The following is a 24,850-nucleotide window of genomic DNA, read 5'->3' as shown; positions in this document are numbered from 1 at the left end:
GTAATTTGTTTGCCTAAAGTCAAGAGCTGAAAAGCAATGACCCAGAGCCAAAATTCATTACAGTAGCAGGTTGACTGACCTACTTCAAAGGTGGGTAGAAGAATAAGATAAGTAATGTGTCCACTTGCTCTTAACATTCAACAAACACGCATGCCAGATGCTGTGTTACCCGCTAAAGCACTTAGCACAGATCTTTGGTACATGAGAAGTACTCAAAAAGGTTTGCTATTATTATTAAGAAGGAAATGCTTGCATAGAGGTGGATATATTCCAGTTCTTCTAACACTTGCACTTCTTACTGTGGATTAAAAGATCGACTGTGTGAGCTTCATTAATATCAAGCTCCCTAGTTGGGACCTCCGTTGGGTTTTGTGCCGACCAGGCTAAAGACTGGGGCCCAGATGATGGCATATTTACAAGAGGAAAATGTTGGCAGCGAGGACGCTGCTGGTTTCATTGTTCAGAGAAAAAAAAAGAAAGAAAATAAAAAGAAACACTCCAAAAAGGTGGGTGACCAAATAGAATCAAGTTTTCTATTTCTATGCTGAGAAACGGGAGAAAGGTTTTATAGCTTCTCATATAAGAGGGAGAGCAAAAACAGACTATACTTATAGAAAAATATATTTTAAATCTAGATTTTTTTTTGAGTACTTACTTAACTTTTTCATTGAGCCCTTAAACTCCTCACTAGAGATCAAAAAATTACCATCAAGAGAATGTTCTATAAATGCTAGACTCACAACAACGGTCTCAGTTGTTCAATTAACTAATAATTATTCTCATGTAAGGACAATCTTCAGGTAGACAATCTGGACCTATAAAATGCTTTAGTACAAAAATAATCATTAAAGCTCTCCCAAAAACACAGTAAAAGTGATCTTTTCTTATGGTATCACTTTTCAGCAAGCTTACATTACCACCAGTCCCTTCTGTGAAGAATGCCTCTTTCACACGCCACGACCCCAACCTTATTTGTGAGAAGTGATGTTTTTCTAAAATATAGACATACACATACACAAAATGTTTGCCTTCATTGAGGAAAAAGAGCTCTCTACTTCAATACCTTTCAAATAAAGGATATATTCAGGTTTATGGAGCACATGCTTATTTCCTTTCTTTTTTGGGGGGAGGGGCTTATTTCCTTTCTTATAATACAACATGGATTTCTTTCTCAAATACATTCAGTTGAAGTGTATGCTTTAGATACGCAATAGCTAATGTTTAGTGTAAGTTGGCCAATGTCACCATTAGTTGGAGGAAGGCTCAAATACTATAAAAATTAATGACTTTTAAATCTGTGTAAAAATACTATACATGTGTAAAATGCATGTGTCTGTGGAAATACAGCATAAAATTCTAGAATATTATATTACTGTGAACATAATATTCTAGCCAATGGTGGACATTAACCAACCAATTACCTATAACAAGCATATGACTGTTTTTTCACATCTACTTTGTTCTGCAAAGTCTGTGCTTCTACATAATGTGAAAATCCTGCTAGGTAATAAGGAAACACCTTTGTGCAAAAGCATGGTAGTACAATATGAAGAGAAAGCAGTAGTACTTTCGATGTCTGTGTTGCTCTATCATTTTAATTAGCAACTTAAATGGATTTTAATTATTCCAATCAAATATGATAAGCTAGACTTGATGATACTGATGACAATATGATGGCTAACCAGGTATCTTGTATGGTAGTCAAGACCCCAAAACTTCAATAGCCATGGTATGATGGGATTTTCTATCCTACTACCTAGTAAATCCCTGTGTATTTTTTAGATATGTTTTAATTTTCAATTATATACTGTTTCAATTTTATGATGTTTCAATTTTAATGATATACTGGATATAGCATTCACTTTCTTTTTATGGCATAACCATGATTTAAAAAAAAAAAACCCTGTAATATAAATGGTCATAGTACAAAGGATATATTTATAGTAACAAAAATGATTTACATTCTAAATTACAGACCAAAGTATTAATTGAGAAAAATCAACACTAAACTGGAAGGTAATTAACAAAATCCTGAGAAGACATGACAAGAGCTTTTACAAAATATTGAATAATTTTTCTTTCTATATATGTCTTTTATCTCTCCAATTACCTCACTCAAACTCAAATATTATAAAAAAAGATAAGGGAACTTAACACTGGCAAATGAATATCCATCCTTTGCATATCATTTCCTGGAAAACCTACATGGATTTCTCACATGGCCGTACCTCCTAATGCAGTTAAATACATAAAGTGTTTTCCTTTTCCTTGTCAGAAGACAAGAAAGATGTCCTCTAAGTTTTCTCCTTTAGTTATCAAATATTTTGTCCTAATTCATGCTGCCTCCATCAACCCTTTCAAGCCTCTGAAAGACAACATATTTAAAATTGGTTTCCTGCTGCCCAAGCCTCTCAGCTCAATGGAAGCAAAACCATGTGTTTGCCTGCCATTGAATACACAGAGATACTCCATGAAGAAATATTTTTACAGAGAACTAAAAATATATAAATAAAATAAAAATATAACACGATATGAAAATTGAGATACTCTGCATTTATTTTTTGGCCCGCTGCCAAGGATTTCTATTTTCTTTTTAGCTATTATAAATACTACAGCTAACATAAACGTCTCTTCAATAATCTGATATCTGACAACTGTAGTGATGTCCTGATATTTCACTTTTTTGGCCAGATTTACATCTCACAATAATTTTTCTGCATTTGGTTCAAATATTTTTTAAGGGTTGGTGCTTCAATTGCTATACAGTCCTGGTCCTTTCTACTTGGTTGCCCCCTTGTCTTTTCTCCCCAGCTTTATCAAGGGTTACTTTTAAGGATCAGATTTCAATTTTCTGATATTTCCTTTCACATCAGCAACTTGGGAGACATTTTCACTCAATAGACTCCGATTATGACTTTTAATTCCAATTATGTTTTATTCTTAACATTATCATCGTTCAGATATGGTTACCTTAACTTTCAGATACATTATGAAGTTCCTAATTTATACTCCTACTCATCCTTTGTTCATTTTGCAAGCATTTTTCCAAGCTTACCAACTTCAGGTTATGTGTAAATGTTGACAGAACAAGAATCACATCACCACTGTGTTCCTTGGAGCTATTTATTTAATATGTCTAAATGTTTCTTTTTCCTGGGGTGCCTGGGTGGTGCAGTTGGCTAAGCGGCCTGCCCTTGGTTTTGTCTCAGATCATGATCTCAGGGTCCTGGGATGGAGCCCTGCACTGGGCTCCACACTCCATAGAGAGTCTGCTTGAAGAGTCTCTCTATCCTTTTCCCTCCCCTATTTTCTCTTTTTTTCCTCTCTCTCTCTCTCAAATAAATAAATTTTAAATATTTCCACCTTTTATATTAAAACTTAATATGCCCCTCTCCCAAACAGACATAGAACATTTTTTTTTCTTCAAATTGGGAACCTGAAATATATAATGATACGATGAGATGCACGGAAATGACAACATTGCAGCCACAAGAAAAGCTCTAAGTTAATGGCTCTTAGTATATGTGCTGCTTCCAGATGCACAAAACAGAGGGGAGTTTTTAAGATGAGATTTGTGTCAAACGTTCATCATAGCGATTAAATACAGTTTTAATAGGAAATAATATAACCAAACCTTTAAAGAGGTATTCTCGGGAACCAATCAAATGCCACATTAGTCCCACTAATTCTCAACTTCACACTTTAAAAGGATGGGTATGGCTTTTTAAAGCTAGGCAAGAAGAAGACGGGAGACACTCTGGAACTCACGATATTACATATCAAAAATTACCAAATAATTCAAAGCAGATGAAGGGAGATAATTTTCTTGTATACAATTTAGATGGTTTTGTAAAGGCATGCAAAAAACCACTCTGATTCCATATTCAATGACTGGCCTGTGGTTAACATTAGGATAAGGCAAAAATGTGGATAAAGGATAAGAGTTCCACCATGTGGTTTGCTCTTTAGATGAAAACAGAGGCATAAATTCTAATTCAATATTAAGTCTTTCCAGTGCAGCCTGAAAGTAAATTTGGCTGAAATGCCTTAGTTTTTTTTTTATTCTTTTCTTTCCTTTCTTATTCTACAGGATTTGAGTTTCACCTTCACTATTTTTCCGTGTTAGCCAGACTTGCCACATGGCATAGTCTCAAACATAACTTGTGTATTTGTGTGTATATATATATGCATATATAAAATATACACACACATGTGTGTGTGATCTGAATATAAGGTCTTTTAGAACTCTAAGATCTAAGAGTTTAAGATCTCTTTTTAGAACCTAAAAGAAAGTTCCAAATAAATAAATATTTCTAACTCATGAAATTGTCATTAGGTTTCTAGTGCTTATCAATATTCCAGCTATCCTTGTTGTAATAATAAAGAAATTATTTGAAATGCTGCAGATTGCTTGATTTCTGTCAACTTTTCCCCTCATTTTGGGATCACTTTCTAATCCCTGGTTGGAAATGAGCCTTCTTCATTAATGAAAATTAACTATCCAAATGAAATACATCTATTTGGATTTCTTCCTTTTCTAAAATGTTCTGGTGAATAACAACCCAAAATTGAAACCAGACTATAATTTTATCATCCAAAATCAGAAGCAGAAACAGGAAACAAAGACCCCAATATATATATAAATTAAATCCTCAAAAGACATTCAGTGGTATTAAACTGTTTCAAAACTTTACAAGATAATAGAAATTTGTCTTTTATTCTCAACATAAAAGAACCACAGACCAATTTAAAATAGCAACCTTGTTCTGAATAGGCTATTAAATTCCTTTATTTGTAAGGCAGAAGCTAAAGAGGAGAGATTCGTGACATGATTTCTGCTCATCTACTAGATGAGCCCAAAGGCTTAATGTCTGCTCAGATACAACAAAACTCTTAACGCGATGAAACATGTAACTTCTTGGAGTAAACTAAGATTAAAGGAATCGAATAAAACTGTTTCCTTTTACAGTTTATTTGACTTTTATGGCCAAATAGTGCAAAAAATCTACTTCCTTATTTTATAGTATATTTAAACAGAACAAACTATATTATGTTTAAATGTTGTTTCCTAAAAACAAAAAGCCATCATGCTGTTTCAAAGAAAAAAATTTCAAGCTTTGCAATCACAGTTTGTAGAAAGTTCAAGAGTCTGAGAACAAGAGACATTAATTTGAATCAGGGTCGATTGCTTCACTAGCTGTGTGACCCTAGGCTTTAACTTCACCCCAACCAGCCTCAAACACTTCAAAAGTGATGTAGCGATAATCATAGCATCTATATCAACAGGCTGTTTTGAAGAGGAGATAATATAAATCACTTAGTAAATGTGTGTGTGTATACATACTTAAAATGAATGAGAGCTAATAATTATACATTTTTGTTGGACAAAAATAAAATCAGTAAAGAGTTAATACATGTAAAAGTCTTGTAATGATGTCTGACACATAGTGTTAGATGCTGGCATTGTCATCATTAAATGTAAAGGGTTGCTGACAGAATCTGAAGGGAAAGTAAAATCAGGCCCATACCTTTCTTTCCTCTATGAAATGAGAAGAATCCCTATTTGCTATAGACCTTAGAGACACTACAAAGTCACCTTGATAAGATAAAAAGAAGTCATGAAGTGTAGAGGTATCATTACTGCCTTTGATGTTTCAGTTGACACTGAATATGGAACAAAATATGGAGACCTTGATAAATAACCCATGAAGAGATTCCACATCCTTCTACCCCCACCCTCAGAATAAGTAGCCATTTAAGGCTGTTGCGTTCTTTGGTGTATTCTGACTCCTGCTTTCCCCCCTCTGTAGCCAACAAGCCCAGGAGCCTGGTAGGCAGAGCAGAGGGCCAGACCCCCAAGAGACACAGACTGCAGGCTGCATACAGGAGGGACTGGGAATAATTGGAAACTTTATCCTCAGGTTGAAAATAATATTGCCCTCCTCACTCAAAAAAACAAAAACAAAAACAAAAAACAAAAAAACTTCAATATGCATTCTCAATAAACTGTAGTCTCAGAGAGTCAGAGAGTTCTAGCAAGTTTTACAAGTTGTTCTTTGAGCACCTTTGAAGAAATTAATAGTTTTTGCATCATGGTACATAAAGCACTAAAGAATATTTCTTACTGTTTACTTCAAAATGTATAGTGTCCTAAGTTAAACATACTTTTAATTAATACTTTTATTTCTGTTTTCTTTATGTTTTCCTTAGAGGGCCTATTTATGAGATTTGAGCTAAAAGATCACATTTAGGGGTCACAGCTATTTCTATGTGGGACTGACCAAAGATTTAAGCATGGTAGGGTGAGAATTCAAAGGTCTGCTTATAAACAAACAAAAAAATTCTCCAAATTCCTTGAAAGACATGCACTCCATAATTGAAATTAGGAGGCTTGAAAACAATTGCTGAGGAGTAACTGAATGATGATTGGAAGTAATTATTTTAAAACAGAGTAAGTCACAAAAATATATCCTTTCATGTAAGTAACTGAGAGGGTGGATAAAGAGAATTCACTATTTCTGAAGTAAACAGTGAGTTAGTTTTGGTAATGTTTAATTGTAGGAAACACCTGTACTGTTGAAATGTATAGGCATTTTGGCTATAGTACCTAGCACATAGTAGGTTCTCAATATAGATTTGCTGGGTGAATGGATTAATATATAATTACAGATCTATTTATTATTAACACATTATTACAGGTCTACTATGCAAGCCCATTTATTCTATATGTTACTTTTTTATTGTATTGTCTGTATTATAAACATTGGCCAATGAATTTGACTATAATAGAGATTTGTTAACAGATGCATATCACTGTATTAATGTTAACTAATATTTCTTTTCAGGAATAAAATGAAATAAGGAAAAATGTTGGTTGACTTTTAAGATTTAGATTCCACCAGGGTGGTATTCTTCCTTTAGAAAAAATGCCTCTGTCCTGATGAAAATACCTCTTAAATGATATTTGTCCTGGAAAAGCTACTAGTAGCAAACTGTGACTATAACATATGAAATATCTAAAATCTGGATGAAGCATAAAGTACCCACTGAACTCAGTATTTCAAATATATGAATATAGTTCCTGAAATAAATTCTTAAAACTACTATTTAGCTAGTTCTAACCTAGTAAATGTACACATGTATGTTTATATATATATGTTTATAAAATTATATAAATATATATAATTTTCTCTCCTTCCTTATATTATACATACCCTTGCAATGTGATTCATGACTAAAGAATAGGCTATGGAGACAAACAAGTAATGAAGCTGGGAGAAGTTATAGAAAGGAAAAAAAACCTAGGAGATGACAGGCATAATTGAACAAATTTACCTAAGTATATAGACTCTGTTCATATGAGTGCATGAATACTTTTATTTTACTTTTACCTGCAGGATTACCTATTTTGCATTTTAGGATGTGACCTGCATTAAATCCAAGTAAACATTACATCATGCTGTTTAGATTCTAACTCTCAGAAAGAGCCACATTCACCTTTCATTTGACTTAAGTGCAGTTTTTAAAAGGAAACATGTTAACAGTTTAAACTTCCACAATATCTGGTTTCCGCTGCCACCTTCACTTTTCAATTTATAATATTTCATTCTATTGACATGATCATCAGTCTCTCTATCTAGACTGGGACTCCATCAAGTCCCAGTCTCTCTGGGATCTTGGAATTCTGAGTGCCCTACATAGATTAGGTCCTTATTCCACGTTTACAGAAGTACAATCTACTCTTGCACTCTCCTTCTCCAACTATATTATGGTTAGTTTCCATTCTTTTTGGGGTGCTGCTGTAAGATCCACAGTGATTTTTTTCTCTCCATTGATGGTTATTAAAATAGTTTACTACTTCAACAGTGTTTTCAATGTAATGGGAAAATTCTTTCATGGTGTGTGTGTGTGTGTGTGTGTGTGTGTATTTCTTCAAAGTAAATGGAAAATATAATATCTGCTATTCTCAATACTATGTTATAATTTAACATATAGTCCTAATCTTAGAAACTTATTCTTTGGGTTACTTATGAGATACCAAGTAATTACCTGGCAAATAGCATTAGCACAAAGGCTCAAGCCTCTTACCATCAAATCCATCTTCTTCTGATCCTAGTTCATCATCTGAGCAGATGTTGAGGACATTTACCAGCATCTCAGTCACTAAAAAGGAAAAGAATACAAACAAAAATGTCTAGATTTCTATTACAACCTTAATTATTACTCTGGCATTACTAATGAGCAAGCTTAGCAATTACATTTCTTACCTATATTGTATATAAAATCTCCTGCAAAGTAGTTTCTATAAAATCCAGATCATAAAAGATAACTGGCTTTGTGATTCTACACAGACTTTATGTTTATAAAAGTATTAGCTCATATCTATGAAATCAGATGGTAGCATTTAACTAGCTATAGGTCAATAGACAGTGGACAAATCAAATATGTGGTGGTGAATATACTATACATCTATGAAGGAGGAAATGGCTACTTTTGAATTTTTATTTGTTTGTACAATGATACTACTAGATCTAAACCACATTGTGACTTTATGTTTTACAGGGGCTGAATGAATGCTATATCTTTTTTAAGTTTTTTAATCCCCCAGAGAACCCAACACAGTTATAGGCATGTGGTTTATGTTTAGTAAAATTTGTTGATTGCCGAAATAATATATTTGAAATAGTTCTGAGGATACAATTAAAAAAATGAGTTGATATACATAAAATTTTATTTTCAGAAAGGCTTTAAAAATGAAGGTTAGGTAAGTTTACTAAGAAATTCTGTTGAGTAAATTGATTATAATAAGATTGTATATAAATGTCATGGAAATTAGTACTGCAACACTTTTATGCTAAGGGGCATGTTACATACATTTACCAGTTTCTAAAATTAGGTTGGATTCTATCATAAAGGTGAAAATAAACTTGCCTACAATTTCTTCAGGAGCTACTTTTAAAAAATCAATGTTCTTTTAGAGAAGACATACAATAGAGAGTAAAACATCAGTGTTGCCAACATTAATCCATAGCTTCAGTTTAATTATCAAAAGTGAATTATGTACTCAAATATATTAATAGATCCTTTTATAATAGATGTTTAAAACCTGAACATTTAATGGAAACAACCCAACTGAAAGGTATCCCTAGGGAGCCTAGCAGTGGTCAGGATTACATTGCTTCTGTTTCTAGAGAAGCCAACAAAGGACAGTAACTGCCTAGTTCTGATCAGGGTAGGAATGTGGTGACATGTTGTAGTGCAGGGAACACTTAATAGAGACTATCAAAATTTACTTTTGACTCATTTTGGAATCCAAAAGAAAGATTTCTTCACTGATAAATCATAACTTCCTGACTGAATCATTTTAGGGCATTTAAAGAAAAAAAAACCCACAAGTATTATTGGAAAATAAACATTAAATTAATACATTACACACATTTATGGATATAAATATTTAATAAAACTTGTAGCTTTTCTCTAAAACCCCCCTATGGGGATTCTGAAATGTGTGCAAACTCTTACCTTTATTCTGATACCTATTTACCTGCTCTGGTGATGTGTGATATGATCCTTGAGGAATGACCGGGTATGTCCCCATTTGGCCTCCTGAACTAAACACTCAAACTCAGAGGTACAGGCCTTTCCTTGAATTTTTTGTTGAGGGTTAGGTCAAAATATAAAACAAAACAAAGGGAGAAGAAAGGAAGGAAAGACAAGCCAATTCTTTTGAAAAACTGGGACAAGCTAATATTTAACTTTTTAAATATAAATTTGTCTAACCTTGTAACACATTAATGGTCACTTCATTTGTAATGAACTATTTTATTGTTGTATGTACTGTCTTTCAAATTATTATAGCCATTAATCACTATCATAAGATGATTATTATCAACACCAGAAATGTGAGAAAAGCACAAACATCTTAACCTTTTAATTTGACAAGGAGTTTGTAAAATAAAATAGCATTTTTGAATTAATACACGGGGTAAGGAGAAAAAGTAGCTATTATAGCTTGAAGCCAGTTAAAACTATGGATCTGTTATTTTTAAAGAGTTGTATTATCCCAATCAGATTATATGAATGTTCCTAATGTTTCTCATTGCTTTTGTTTCCTTCTAGTTCACTCATTGTATTTTGTTAACAGGGTACACAGTGACACACTTTCAAATCACTTCTCTCATGTTGCAACTTGTGAATTTTATTGGGTAGGCCAAAGTATTTCTTTGTTTCCACATCTCCTCCCCTTCCTTCTTGTACCATTGCATTAAGAACATCCCAGGATTCCCCAACACAACACACCTTTTTCCCCAACAAATGGCAGGGACCAAGTGAAAACATCCATGAAATTTGGAAGCCAGTATGGGTGAGGAGAACAGTTGAATTGCCTGATATTCATGACATTGTTCTCATACTTCAATACTGCAGCTGAAAACAACAAAAACAAGGACATTAGGTACATGTGCACAGATTTCTCCTTCTCCACCTGGCTTTAGTTGATCAAGAAAATTCAACTCTGTGACTTAAGTTCCAAAATATCAAGGCAAGTAGCTTCATCAATCACAAATGTCTACACTACTTAGAAATTAAACTACATTCAGTGCAATACGTAACTGCACAATATATGAATGCTAGTATGAAGTGGCATTACAATTTGGCAAATATTTATATAAAATAGTTAATCAAATGTCTGTCAGGAATTGGTCACGCTGCTCTCACAGCCAAGAACATTCTAATCTTATTTAACATCTAATGACCCTCATAAAAGTGGTATAGCCAAATTAGTTTGACAATTTAATAATCTCCTCAAATATCTGAACAGAAGTTATTTCTATGTTTAAAAAAAACCCACATATTTTCCAGTAGAACTCAACAATAGTTGTACACACAGTAGTTTAAATCAGACTGCATTCTTGACTTAATAAAATAAAATGTCTGGATTGAATCCTGCATAAAATAATATACTGGTATCTGACTTCACCATTGACTTCTGAAAAGGATGCACCATCCATAACTTAGGAAAATGAATCTGCCCCTTTCACTCTGCTTTGGATGGTGTCTATGGGTTAGATATACAGTACATAGAAAGTTATGATTGTAGAGATCCTAAGAGCATTGCTAGTCTCACTTCTAACCAGATTCAGAAATTCATCCTTTAACAATCCTGATACAACTTTGAAGGTCTCTGTGAGTCCCTTCTTTCCTCCCTTCCTTCCTTCCTTCCTTCCTTCCTTCCTTCCTTCCTCTCTCTCTTTTTAAAGATTTTATTGATTTGTTTATGAGAGACACAGAGAGAGAGGCAGAGACACAGGCAGACGGAAAAGCAGGTTCCCTGTGGGGAGCCAGATGCAGGACTCAATCCCCAGGCCCTGGGTTCACAGGATCACGACCTGAGCCAAAGGCAGATGCTCAACCATGGAGCCACCCAAGCATCCCTCTTTCTTAATTCATTTTTGAGTAGTCTCTACAACCTAACATGGGGCTTGAACTTAAAACCTCAAGATCAGGAGTTGCATGCTCTGCCAACTGAGCCAGCCAGGTGCCTCCCTGTGAGTACTTTGAATTTAGGAAAAGCTACCTGTTTTAATGGCATCATCTATTCTATGGATAGACAATTTTAAGTTGTGGGAAATTCTCAAGTTGAGTTTGAAACTTCTTTACCATTTACTGATCCTAATTCTGCCTTCTGGAAAAATACAGAAAAAGTATATTTCTGATTCTAAATGACAACCTTTTTAATATGAAGAACAATACTCTATCATCCCTTCTCGAGCTCTGGTAAGATTTAACTTTTATTATCTTCTCATGGCATGATTAGCATTATATTAGTGGAAAGTAGTGAAGAAATCCTAGATAATATTAAACGTTTTTTTTTCTTGTTTGGTTTAGGGTTTTGTACCATAGAAAAAGCAATCCTTTCATCACTTGTTTACATTGTAGCATGTGATTACAGATAATAGATCAAAGATAGCCCTTCAAAATTTATTTTTTAAAAAGCTACCAAAAGTTTACTGGGTTTGAGTCTTTACATTAAATTCTTGCTTACTAATACCTTTAACATAGCATTGCTTTCATAACCATGTTTGTTCTTACACACACACACATATATTTAAGTATGCTCATAGGCTCCACGCCCAGTGCAGAGCCCACTGCAGGGCCTGAACTCACCACCCTGAGATCAAGGCCTGAACTGAGATTAAGTTGTGGATGCTTAACTGACTGAGCCACCCAGGCTCCCCGCCCTGGAATATTTTCTTAGAAACCTCTAAATATCCCAATTTTTCCATCATAATGTGCCCTGTCCAGACTCTATCCCTTTAGTGAAATATTTTCTTATTTCTTTTAGTGGATATAATCTCAACCTTCCTCTGAATTCCAAAAGCCCTGACTTACACCTCTATATTGCATTTATTATTTGAATTTGAGCATAGCCATTCAATGTATATATGTCTATGTTTAACTTCTATGTCTTTAAGGACAAATATCATACAATAGGTTTTATATTTCTTTGTGCTTCACATAACCAAATAAATAAATAATAACATATAATAAATAATAATATATAATAATAAATAATTTTAAATAGATTATTTATTTTAAATAAATAATATATAATAAATAACCACCTTTTAAATAAATAATTTTTAAATAATTTTAAATAAATAACAGAGGCTAAGGATACATCTTGGCATTTCTCTTACAATTATTTTTCAGGAAAATTTTTTCCTAATCCCTTTGGCTTTTCTTCAGATGAGATGGCTTTTAGTGTCTTGTCTTCATACTGCTCATCCTTATTCTGGATACATGCCACATTGGCAATGGCCCTGAGAAAGTGTGGCCCAGAAAGAATATAATCTTTTTGGTGGGTTTAATCAATGCAGACTATGAGGAGGATATACAGTTTCTTCTGTAATTTGGATACAATATATATCATATTGCAGTCTAATAATATGTTGATGTTTTCAGCAGCTTGCAGTTAACTAAAATCACACTTGAGAACAGTATGGTCTTTGCTTTGAATCATATTTCTGGCTCAACAGCATGGTTCCAGGGAACAGAACCACCACACTTTGGGGGCAAGAAACACAGACAGTGCAGTTAACATTGATATGAAGGGAATTATTCTCTTCTCCCCACAAAATACCGAATACTTCATATATTTCTATACACCCATTCTTCTTTAAGTTATCATTTATGCCATATGACACATGGCCTAAGGATACATTCATATATGAATGAATTAAAGGCAATGCAAAATGAAAGAAAATCATGGCAAATTGCCATACCTATACTTCTGATCCACCAGATGGAAAAGATGAAGTATTTCCCACCTTTGCTAAGTACTACCTGAATACCAGCTCCATTTAAAAGGTCTTCACTATTTTTGGATAGTACTTTGGATATGGATACACTCATAGCAGGAGTGTATCCTTATAGCTTCAAAAGGATCTTTAAGGTTCTATATTGTCTCTTTGAAGACTAATTTCTCCTCTAAGTTTCCCCCAATTTTTATTTGTATCATTAGGTTGATACAGCAGGAGGAAGGAAAGTAGATGTTGTAACTAACAGTGCCCTGGAGGAAAGGGAGAGGCTCTATAGAATATGTCATTTAATCCTTACTAGAAATCTGAGAGAAAAAAAAAAAAAAACAAGAAAAAAAGAAATCTGAGAGGCAGGTGTAACTGCCTTTATATTATAATCCAAGGAACTGAGGTTGAGAAATGAAGTGACTTGTTCAAGATCATGCAACCAGTAACTGGATCATCTGATTCATATTTAATTCAGCTTTTACTGACATCAAATGAATCCCCTTTCTACCATTCCCTTCTGTCTCCTGTAAATTATAAATGGATGAATTCTAGTCCTAGCTATACTAATTTAACCTTGAACATCGTATTCATAATTAAAGAAGTTTTAGCTCTTGCCAAAATACATAATTGAGAAAAATGAAATATGATGCAAATTTACAACTGAGGGTATGGCTTGCTCAACAAGATAAAATAGAAGTTCTGTTTTGTAGCTGGTGAGATAAAGCACTTATTCATTCAACATTGACTCAACACAATTTATCGGAGTGACTGACAAAGCAGAAATTTTTTTCCAGATTTCATTTTTTGTTTATTAACACCAGAAATAATACATTTTAACAGTGGCTACATTTACTAAGCAACTGCTATATGTCAGGCACTACATTTGGTCTTTCACAAAGCATAATCACAAATCTTCACAATATCTCTCAAAAGTAGTTCTTAATCATTTGCATCTTGAAAATAAGCATACAGAGAGGTTATTCGCCCAAGGTCAGACTTGAGAGGCAGTTAAGTTCAGTTCTGGCCTGAATCTAAAGTCCCTGATCTTTCTAGAATTCCATGACATTCTCACCCTAAGTGCATAGATCATTCAGTGTCTGCCAAGTTTTGGACACAGATTCTCCTTCCCACATTTATTCTTTGTAAAAAAGAGCACTGGAATGGAAGGCCAGGAGCCCTGACTGCTAGATCGGTTCTCTCATTAAATACTTGCAAAACCTGACATCTCTTACTGTCTTGAGGTCTCAATTACCTCATCTAACTTAATGGATTTATCTAGAAAAGTTATATGACCACTTTTAGATCTAATTGATAACAAACTTGTGGAATAAAGACCTCATCATTAATACAATTATTGATTAATATTCTCAGTAATTCTACAATTTATAGAACATTTTTTTCTACTTTTCTATAGGTTAAAAAAAGAATAACTCTAACTTAAAAATGCAAATATACCAATATGAATTCTTTTTTCTTCAGCAACATATTCATGCAAAAATACTTCCCAAATAACCTCACATTAATGAGGTACTCGTGAATTTTTATGTTTTTGTATAACAAATATATATCACAAAATACATGGAAAAAAAAACCCCTTTAAACCAAAACAGTCCCATATATCTATAGTCACGAAATTCACAGTTAACATTTCATCTTCCACCTCCCACATCCGCCCCTGCCACCTGCCTCTAACTGTCACTGGGATTACAAAACTCAACAAGAGCCCTAACAGTGTGCTGTTCTCTGAAGTACTTGAAAGACATTTATCTCCAGTGTAGTATAAATAATACAAATGGTTGTACTTCAAGAATCACTCAAGACCAACTCCTGAGACCTTGTCTGAGAAACAGAGAAAGAACAAAGTCTACCATCAAGAAATCCCATTATTCCAGTGGCAATTATACATGACCTCCTGTCATTTAACAATTCCATCAGAGGCCTGGAGAGGGATTTATGATATATATACGAACCTTACATTATTAACCAAATTATGAGCAGACCAAACAGCATAGAAAAAATATGTTCTTCTGTTGTACATGCACTTGTGAAGAATAGCCAGAAAAAAAAATTATATAACGGAAACAATACTAATCACTATTAATCTGGAGGCCTAATTGCTAGTTTTTTCTCAGATGTCAAAATTAGGGTCTTAAAGTTATGTAATTACTTGGTCTAATCATTTTATTGCATCTGTAGAAAGCTATATAAATATGTAGGCCATGCCATGTATAAGATATAAAATCAGCAATCACGGGACAGCTCCTACTTGAAAATAGGGAAGGGCCACTGGACCTCTATTATTTTAATGACACAACTAGGTGCCCCGAATATAGTGAAGCCCAAGGAACAGAATTCCATTCCTCTATCACATCATGACTAAAATGCTAGACCGTATTCAAATATGTAAATTAAAGAGGTCTCCCCTACTTTAAAATTTGAGATTTTGATGAGACACAAGAAAACAGTATTTCTAATAAGAACTTGGTAACATTTCTCAACATCTTTACAATGCCATCACCAGGCAGGATGATGACACGGCATTAGTGAAAAAAATGAAAACATCCAAACAGAGCTTCTAATTTAAGAGAAGTTATCAACATATTGTTAGCAAGAGGCATTAAGTGGCTCACCATACCATGGGCTCAAGACATTTCAAGTGGATTTCAAAAGGAATACAAAGCTTCTTTTCTGAAAGCCTTTACATTAGTAATGTAATGCTCCCAACATACCTCAGGCTTTTTCAATACTACTACAGCTATTTTCAGTAGAGGAGGGGAGAGGTCAAAAGAATGGAAATAATTAATTCTAATAACATTTTTCATCTCCTTAACTCTAATTGACCATCCACTCTCATCTTCAAAAGATGGGACAGAGGGACAGAAAAGAAACAAGGATGAGAAGAAAGCAAATGGCGGCACTCCAGAATCATTATAAACCATCCAGAAATAGAAGAAAAAAAGCATAATAGACCCAGGATTTTTTTTTTTCCTTTTAGTTCTGCCACCTGTAGACTATAGATACCTTAGCAAGAAAACTAGCATCAGTGTGTTCTTTTGGAAAAGTCCTACCATCACATGGAGACATGATGGCTTGATGGATATAATTCTTGAGATATAACCTATATACTCAAAATGTCCTTTGCCAATATTTTAAGATTATGCTGTACACTGCATGGAAGTTTTCTTTTCTTTTCTTTTTTTTTTTTTTTTTTTTTTTATTCTCGGAGAGATGCTATACATTTTAAAAACTCTGTGTTTTCCCATAGAGATTACTTTTTTAAGGTGTAATTTTCTTTTAGGATTTTTTGAAGACATATATGTATAGTTTTTGTAGTATATATTATAGCATCTATAAACATAATCTCTATGATTCCTTCCATATTGAGAACTGACTTCTAACTCTTATCTCCTTTTTGTTTTTCCCTCACTGTCCTGTACTTGCCTGATGTATTCCACTTTTAAAAGATTCTTTCTGTTATTATTACTAATGATGTAAGTTGAGGAAAATTTATTAATTCATGAGGATCACTATACTTGGTAAGCAAAGACTACACTTATAACTCACTTTTACTCTATAGTTCATATGACTGTGCACAAGGTAAGTGTTCAAGCCATTTATGGAGGCAGATTTCAAGGCTTTATTTTTAGGTCATTTTGTTAAAATGATGTTCTTTAGTCTGGGTTTCTTGAGAAATGTAATGTTTAAACTCCGCACTTCATAAAGGGTCTCTCACAGGTAAATTCTCAATAAGTTCTATGTAATGACTGAATTCCAAGCAACCTGCAATATTTTGTCATTTGTAAACACAAACAGCAAGTGTGTGTGTGTGTGTGTGTATGTGTGTGTGTATAATTTCCTTCAAGCTGTGAGCTAATGATTTTGTATTATCAAGACACACACGTTTGTGCTACTATATATAATCCTCTTATGCACATATGTAGTCCTTGCCTGCTCCTCCCACCTTGCACATGCATCCTTCATGGCACCTTGTTACACTGCTACAAGTCCTACATAGAATTTGGATGATAGTGTCTTACTTACATGAAGGAAAGACTATACCAGATATATCCAGAAAATAATATGAGCCAATTTTATGATTATGTGCTAATGTGTGTGTAGGTGTGTGTGTGTGTTATATGTTTGTCTTTTTAATACTGTATTAGTAAACTTTGGACTAGCTCATTATCCAAATGTAGAATTTTGGGTGAAGTCAATAAAAGGAAATGATGCAAGGGATGAAGGCAAAGATCTCTTTTTTCTTTTATAGTGCTTTGTACCATACCTGGCACATGGTTGGTGTTCAATAATGTTGGTTGAAGAAAAAAATCTAAGGAAAGGAAATAGAGAAAGGAAGGACAAGATGGAGAAAGACAGGAATGACAGAAAAAAAACAGGCAAAGAAAAATAAAAATAAAAAAACCTCACAAACACAACACGCATAACTTCTCAGGATGCTAAAAATGTAACTAATTACATATGAACAGTCTGAAGGGGTACATGTTGGAATTTAAGAGAAAGATAGTATGTCACTTTAGAGGCTAAGCTCTATTTTAAAATCGTCGAAGTCTTGGGGTATGTGGGTGGCTCAGTGGTTGACCATCTGCCTTTGGCTCAGGTAGGGATCCTAGGGTCTTGGGATGGAGTCCCGCAACAGGCTCCCTGCAGGGAACCTGCTTCTCCCTCTGCCTATGTCTCTGCCTCTCTCTCTGTGTCTCTCATGAGTAAATAAATAAAATCTTTTAAAAAATAAAATTAAATAAAATTGTCAAAGTCTTTAAAATAGACAAGAATGGAAATTATATTGGCTCTGTCGCATAGTAACTGTGTGAACTTAGACAAATATTTCTCCTTATTTGAGCTTTACTTTCTAAACTCATAAAATCAGAATAACTATGACCTGTTCTGTTATTTTCAAAGTATGAAGATCAAATAAAATAAGATATGTGATTAATATCCATGATAATATATATGATCAGATAAAATATTTAGCACCCAAAAATACAAAGTATCATGATACAGTTTCAAATTCTTCAAGAAGGGAATGGTTATCTAGGTTTAACACTTTGCCATTTTGTAATTCTCACCTAAAGTGCCACATCTAAATACTAACATCCAGAGAGTCTGGGCCAAAAGCTGATCCTTGCAATCAGCTCAAGTCCAGTGAAACGCTGTGAATTTTTCTAACATTACAATTTCACATAGAGAATATTAAATATATTTTTGTTAGTCAACAGGAAAGAACAGGTTATGAATTCTTTACCAGTTTTAGCTCTAAGTTGTAATCCTCATCGATACAATGTTAAATTTTTTTTATTTTTTATTTATTTATGATAGTCACACAACAGAGAGAGAGAGAGAGAGAGAGAGAGAGAGAGAGAGGCAGAGACATAGGCAGAGGGAGAAGCAGGCTCCATGCACCGGGAGCCCGACGTGGGATTCGATCCCGGGTCTCCAGGATCGCGCCCTGGGCCAAAGGCAGGCGCCAAACCGCTGCGCCACCCAAGGATCCCGATACAACGTTAAAAATAAAGTTTAAGCAACAGTAGTAAATGAGAGAGAGAGAAGTTTAGCTGAAGCTTTGGAGAAGTTGGCACAGGCATAGTAAACACTGTGCCCATGCTTTGCTCTCATTTCATGTGGTTGATACTTTCCAGCTCCAAGTGCACAAGGGTACCCCGGTGAGAGGTACTTTGACAACTGGTGATATCTGTATGCAATCATATAAAACACCCTTTTCACCTTCAAGGTTGCACTCTGTATCAAGCCCTGAGCTGTATGCAGCCTGCAATGGTTCTAAGTTGCTAACTTCAAGATACTACTGGCACTGAATTAATATTAAGCCCATATACTTGATATTTTCTGTGGAAAGTAGTATCACTGCAGATTTTTTGACATTGTTACAGTAAAGTCTCTTGCAGACCTAGAATTTCTAGACCTCAAATAGCAATTGATAAGCCAGTGATTTGTGTCTTTACATCATGTAGATTGTCCCCATTTTTCCTCCTACTAAATGCTTTAAAGAGAATTAGATTTCTAGAGAAATAGGTTTCAGTTAAATCTAAGAATCTTCTAACCATCTGTCAGAAAACGGAATACAGCACCTCAGGATGCATCTCCCAGCTGATCTTGTTCAACTGGCAGCAGAAGAGTACTGCCAATGAACCTGTATGGAGGATTTAGCATTGCTCCAAATCCTGTCTTCATCCTCATTTAAGATCTTGTATAACTTTGAGAGCTAAATCCTGTATTTCTATGGGCAACGCTTTGAGAAAAGCAAGGACTACCTCACTCACTGAGTTATTACTTACTTATAAGGGAAGTTCCACAATTACTTCACCAGCAAAATTGATAATTATGTAGTAGTAGATGGTTATGGAATCAAGAAGTTCATTTGTCATAGCAAAGATACTGAGCATGCATTCAATTAAAATATATACTCAGGATAATTCTTAAATATTAAATCTTGATGGATTTTCTATTTTACCCTCTGTCTCATTAACGTAAGCCAGTGGACGACTGAACTAAAACTAATCTGTTTAGAAAGTGGCCTCCAGCAATGACACTTTCACAGTGGAGCTGAAGGAACAAAAGCAAAAGTGTAAGTGCCTCAGGGGCACTTTTTAAAGAAAGAAATTAATTATTTATTTTAGAAGAATAGGAGAGTACCCTATTCTTATAATAATGTATATATCTGAATGTATAACATTCATGTGGTTTTAAAGGTCTAACAAATAACTTTTCATTTCAAAAGCTTTTCTCATTGAAGAACAGTTAGTCACCTCCACATAATGGAGCCATGGGTTGAACAGGGAATCAATACAAACACTGCCCTGAAAGCTTTCAGATAATAAAGCTGACCTAGAAGACCACAGAGAGAGGATAACTTACGAGCCCCAGAGTCAGTCTGCCGTGTTTCAGTCTCCGTGCTATTCCCTGACCAATTGTGTGAACCTTGGGGAAAGTATGCAACCCCTCTGTGCCCTAGTTTTTCCACAGTAAAATCAAAATTAGAATATAATTCATGGAGTGTTGAGAGATTAAATGCATTTACACATGGAAACTTAGAGCAGTTTCTGGCACAAGGTAATTATCATTATTATTACATGCAACATGTATGATTAAAGCAAATAACATTTGTGTACATGTAATCCCAACTGAAGGGATATATTTACATTTACTAAATATATTATTACCAACCTATGATTTTAAGGTTTAGATTAATTTTATATATTAGAGTCCTGGATATAAAAAGCAGTGAAAAGGGACATTCTGCTAAAATCTCTCACTCCATTCATTTCAGAGAGGTGATTTCTCTGAAAACCAATCAAAACTTCCTAACTGAAAGTTCTCTTTTGCCTTAAATGTCTACATAAATTTCTCTTCTACCACCTCAGAGTGATAATATAAAAAGTTAATGCTGAGAGTTTTCTTCATGGTTTCTTTGTTCATTTATAAAGTCATAGATTCCATACCATTTTTTGGTAGACCATCCTAGGTTTAATAACCAATAATTATAAAGAAATTATCTTTCCCATGTGTGTAAAACAATATTCACTGAGGTAAAGATTAAGTATGTTCATTTTTTAGAATAAAAACTTACTAAATAAATGAAGGAATTACTAATTTTTGGTAGGACTTATTTTAGTTATTGTTTTGCTTTACTAATAAGAAAAACACTTAGCTTACAATTTGTTAGCAAATATCAAATAACAAAATGCTACCATGAATGTGTATTTACATTTCTTATATTGAAAAAAAAGTGATGCTGGTAAACAGTTGCTCAAGACCAATTAAGAGCATCTTCCTGATTTGATTTGTAGGAAAAAAAAGCAAGAGCTGGGGAAATTGTTGCCACTGGACAAAATCTCTGGATTAATTTTATCTAGCTTGTCTAGCACTAGTGATCATGTTTATGCCTGTGGTTGTAAAGTCCCAAAACATGATTTAAAAATGTTTATGTCAAGCTAAAGTTTATTCCCGTGGTTAAAATAGGCCTTAAACTCTACAGAAATGGCTTTCTGCTTAGAAATGTGGGCAATTTTGTAGGGAAGTCAGCTTTCTGGCATGCTGTAGAGGAAGAGGCTAAGACGCTACCTTAGGGTTACCTAGGCGTGAATTCTACTCCCTTCCAGAGACCGTTCCCCACACACCCCAATAATCTTTTTTCCACCCAGGATAAGGATCTGATCTACTTGGTTCCACATTTGGCTCCTGAACCAGGCAGGTGCCACATATCACTAAGCTTGTGAATGCAATTCCTGAATGCTGAGGCAAGGTCCTGGTGTGAAAGAACTGTACTGTGAGTATGAAGTGAGGTTCTCAGACCTGGCAGCCCAGGTGCTGATGGTGTCACTGAGGGCTGAGTGCTCCCACTTGATGGCAGAGGACCAAGGCAAGCTGGCTTCAGATATGTTGCATCTCTGCCTATCCACATCATGACTGCCAATTAGAGTCTTACCTTGGTTTCTTCTATTAGCAATTCAATCCTCCCTCTACAATGGTATATCAAGCTGTAAATTATCTTTGTATAGTATCCTTCTGAGGTCCATGACTACTTTTTGAAGGTAAATATTTGAGGATGTTGACTGTGTCAAGTTTTGATAGGGCTAAAATGCTTAAAAAAATTATTTATTTATTTATTTATTTATTTGAGACATACAGAGAGAAAGAGAGAGAGAGAGAGAGAAACAGGCAGAGGGGGAAGCAGGCTCCATGCAGGGAACCTGATGCGGGACTCAATCCCAGGAAGGTGGCAAGAAACCACTAAGCCACCGGGGCTGCCCCTAAAATGCTTTTTAAAAGCGATTCTATCAATTTGCCTAGTTTAAAAGTCCAAACCATCATAATACTTTTTTTTTCCCTTGATCAAAAAGGGTAGACTTCTGCATGTTAGGATTTTAGCAAATGATGCTGTTCTTGTCTTATCTTCAAAACTCAATTTTGCATCTCTTTCTTCCTTAACCAACATTAATACTGAATTGATCTTCTTCCTCATCATTTTTAAGCTCTGGTTTTAATCACTAAATTAGTTTGGTAGAGTTTTCTTCTCAAATCCAAAATATATTTAATTTAATAAATTTCATTTAATTACTTAATTTTACTGTCAGTAGCTTTTCCTGGAACTAAGTTATATACCCTGGTATGTAGATTTGTATTCCTCTATATTCATCTACCCATTCGCTCCTCCCACCCATATGACAACTCATATAAACTACAGAGAATTGGCACCACATGGTAGCCTCATGTAATTTACTTTAGATCTTTCTGAAGCACAGGTGTATCACTGGAGAGATAAAGGACTTAACTGTTTACATCAAGGTTTAAAACATATTTTTCCAGGGTACCTGGGTGGCTCAGTGGTTGAGCATCTATCTGCCTTTGGCTTTGGTCATGATTCCAGGGTCCTGGGATTGAGTCCTGCATTGGGCTCCCCGTGGGGAGTCTGCTTCTCCCTCTGCCTGTATCTCTGCCTCTTTCTCTGTGTCTCTCATGAGTAAATAAATTTTAAAAAATAATATTTTTCCAGAAACTGGTTATAATTTTTGGCCAAACTGACTTGTTTAAGGCAGAGTTCACATTTGTCACTGGTGATTAATGGTGTTTCTAGATAATGAGAGGTTTTACCCTAGGATTGCTTAATGTCACTTTGACAGCTAAGCTTATTATTAGTATTATTTTGTTTTGGTGAATTAGTTTCCACTTTCAGTTAATAAGACTCTTTTCTTTGTAATATTTTCCAAGTATATCTGAATCATTATTGATGGCATTCTTTATTTAAAGTCTATCCCACTACCAAATTATAAACCTCACTAGGGTGAAGACAATGTCCATCTTGTTTATTTTATATCCGCAGCACCTAGCACAGTGCTTAGTATATAGTAAGTTCTCAGTAACTGTTGCATCGGATGTGAATGAGGTTAACATCATTCTTTCAAGTGGCATATTATTTGAAGAAGAAGAAGAAGAAGCAAGGTGCATGTGTTATTACTGCAGTTTTCTTCTGTTTGGTGTGTTTGGGTAATTAAGAAATTGCTTTACCCTTAGGGCTACAGATTCACAGGAGAAAAACAATTCAAACGTGCAAAGTGCTCTGCAAATGTTTAACTCCAATTTGGAAAGGGTATCAGAACTGGTTACAACAGTAACCTAAAGTGAGCTGAAGCCCTGTGGGTCAATATCGGTAGGGTACTTCAGGATACTGCCTTGCTATTTAACTTCCAGAAAGAAAATGCTTCAATTAATGCCTGTGTTGATGGCCTACCATGCATGCTACTTGGCTTTTCAGTGTGTTATCAAAAAGCCCCTGCTTCAAACTACTTATAATCTGGGAAGCTATAGGAATGCTAACTATAGGAAAAGCTAACTAGAAAAAAAAAAAAAAGGTAAGTACAAGGGCAAATGATTGGTATTTCAGGCATTCAGAGAATGACTATCAACCAAAGTCCTCATAGAAACAGACTGGAGGGGGTCCAGGCCATTCACATGGGCAGAGAAGAGGGGGACAAGCATTCAAAATAGGAAAAAAAGTTACATGGGCAAAGATGTGGCAAGAGGGACAGCCAACGTTTGTTCAGGGCAACGAGTAGAACAATTAAGCTAAGGTAAAGGGTTCCCCCAGAGAGAAGTAGAGACATGGGTTATAAAGGCAGATTGAGCCAGAAAGTGAAACTATCACTAAGAGGCTGGGGAGAATGGGGTATTTTCTGTCAGTTTTCCTGTAGCCGATGACAGGTGGCATAATGATAGCAGCATAAAATATTCAATGATGATAATATCCTAATACTGCACAGCATTTTGTTTCAAAGTAATTGCATCTATTATTCACAGAAGAAAAATTTTCCCCCATTTTGCAGAAATGTCACTGCACGTCAATAAATGTAAATGAGCTAGCTGTTTAATGGCAGAGCTGTGATTCCAATCTATACCTTCTGCCCCAGCATGTTGCAGAAGAAGGCACGAATTGTCAAGTGAGGACACAGGCCAGGGGATGGGTGAGTTATCTGCCTGTGGTGGTGCAGGTTGAAAAGGGTAAGAACTGCCTGAAGTAGTACAGGCTATACCCAGGATGGGCCACTTACAGTCCTCCTAACTTTTAGAAAGCTGCTTTTCATTGCAGGCAAGGATGAACTACTGATTGGAACTAACAGACATTTAAAAACGAAGCTGATCATACTGGTTTTAAGATGGCCAAATAAACCCATTTTCCTCACTGCTTCATTTGCTGAAAAGCTATCACTGCTGCCTTGACTTGCAGGCCCTTATAAAACAGATCATATTTTAACTACTGGGTTAGATATAACTCCAGAGCCTTTTCTGGTCATTTGTCTCTAAGAATCAAATGGTTAACTTGGAGATTCTTCACTGCTGTCTTTCCATTGATTATGTTTCAAAGGTGCCTGTGACCCAGTTTTCTTGCACTGTCTTTTACCATTCTCATTAACATTTATTTTACTCAAATACAGTAATCCTCACTTCAGCCGTGAAAAACTGACTCCCACTCCCACATACTGTACACAGTGTTAGCATAATAGTTTTAAAGTGCT

General features: G+C 34.9%; 1 protein-coding gene across 2 annotated transcripts in view; it reads right to left on the bottom strand.

Annotated features, from left to right (window-relative positions):
* Positions 1 to 24,850, bottom strand: part of PPP3CA (protein phosphatase 3 catalytic subunit alpha) — a 307,959-nt gene that overhangs the window by 27,023 nt on the left and 256,086 nt on the right. For both annotated transcript variants that reach the window (XM_055342492.1, XM_055342493.1), the window contains exons 9-10: positions 10,300 to 10,425; positions 8,089 to 8,163 (exon numbers count right to left, since the gene is read on the bottom strand). In XM_055342492.1, coding sequence (XP_055198467.1) covers positions 8,089 to 8,163; positions 10,300 to 10,425 — 201 coding nt within the window. The remainder of the gene's footprint in view (positions 1 to 8,088; positions 8,164 to 10,299; positions 10,426 to 24,850) is intronic.

This window comes from Nyctereutes procyonoides, unplaced genomic scaffold (assembly GCF_905146905.1).
Source record: "Nyctereutes procyonoides isolate TBG_1078 unplaced genomic scaffold, NYPRO_anot_genome, whole genome shotgun sequence".
Lineage (NCBI taxonomy): Eukaryota > Metazoa > Chordata > Mammalia > Carnivora > Canidae > Nyctereutes > Nyctereutes procyonoides.
Note: the sequence above shows the minus strand (reverse complement) of the source record. Positions and strands in the feature narration are given on the sequence as shown.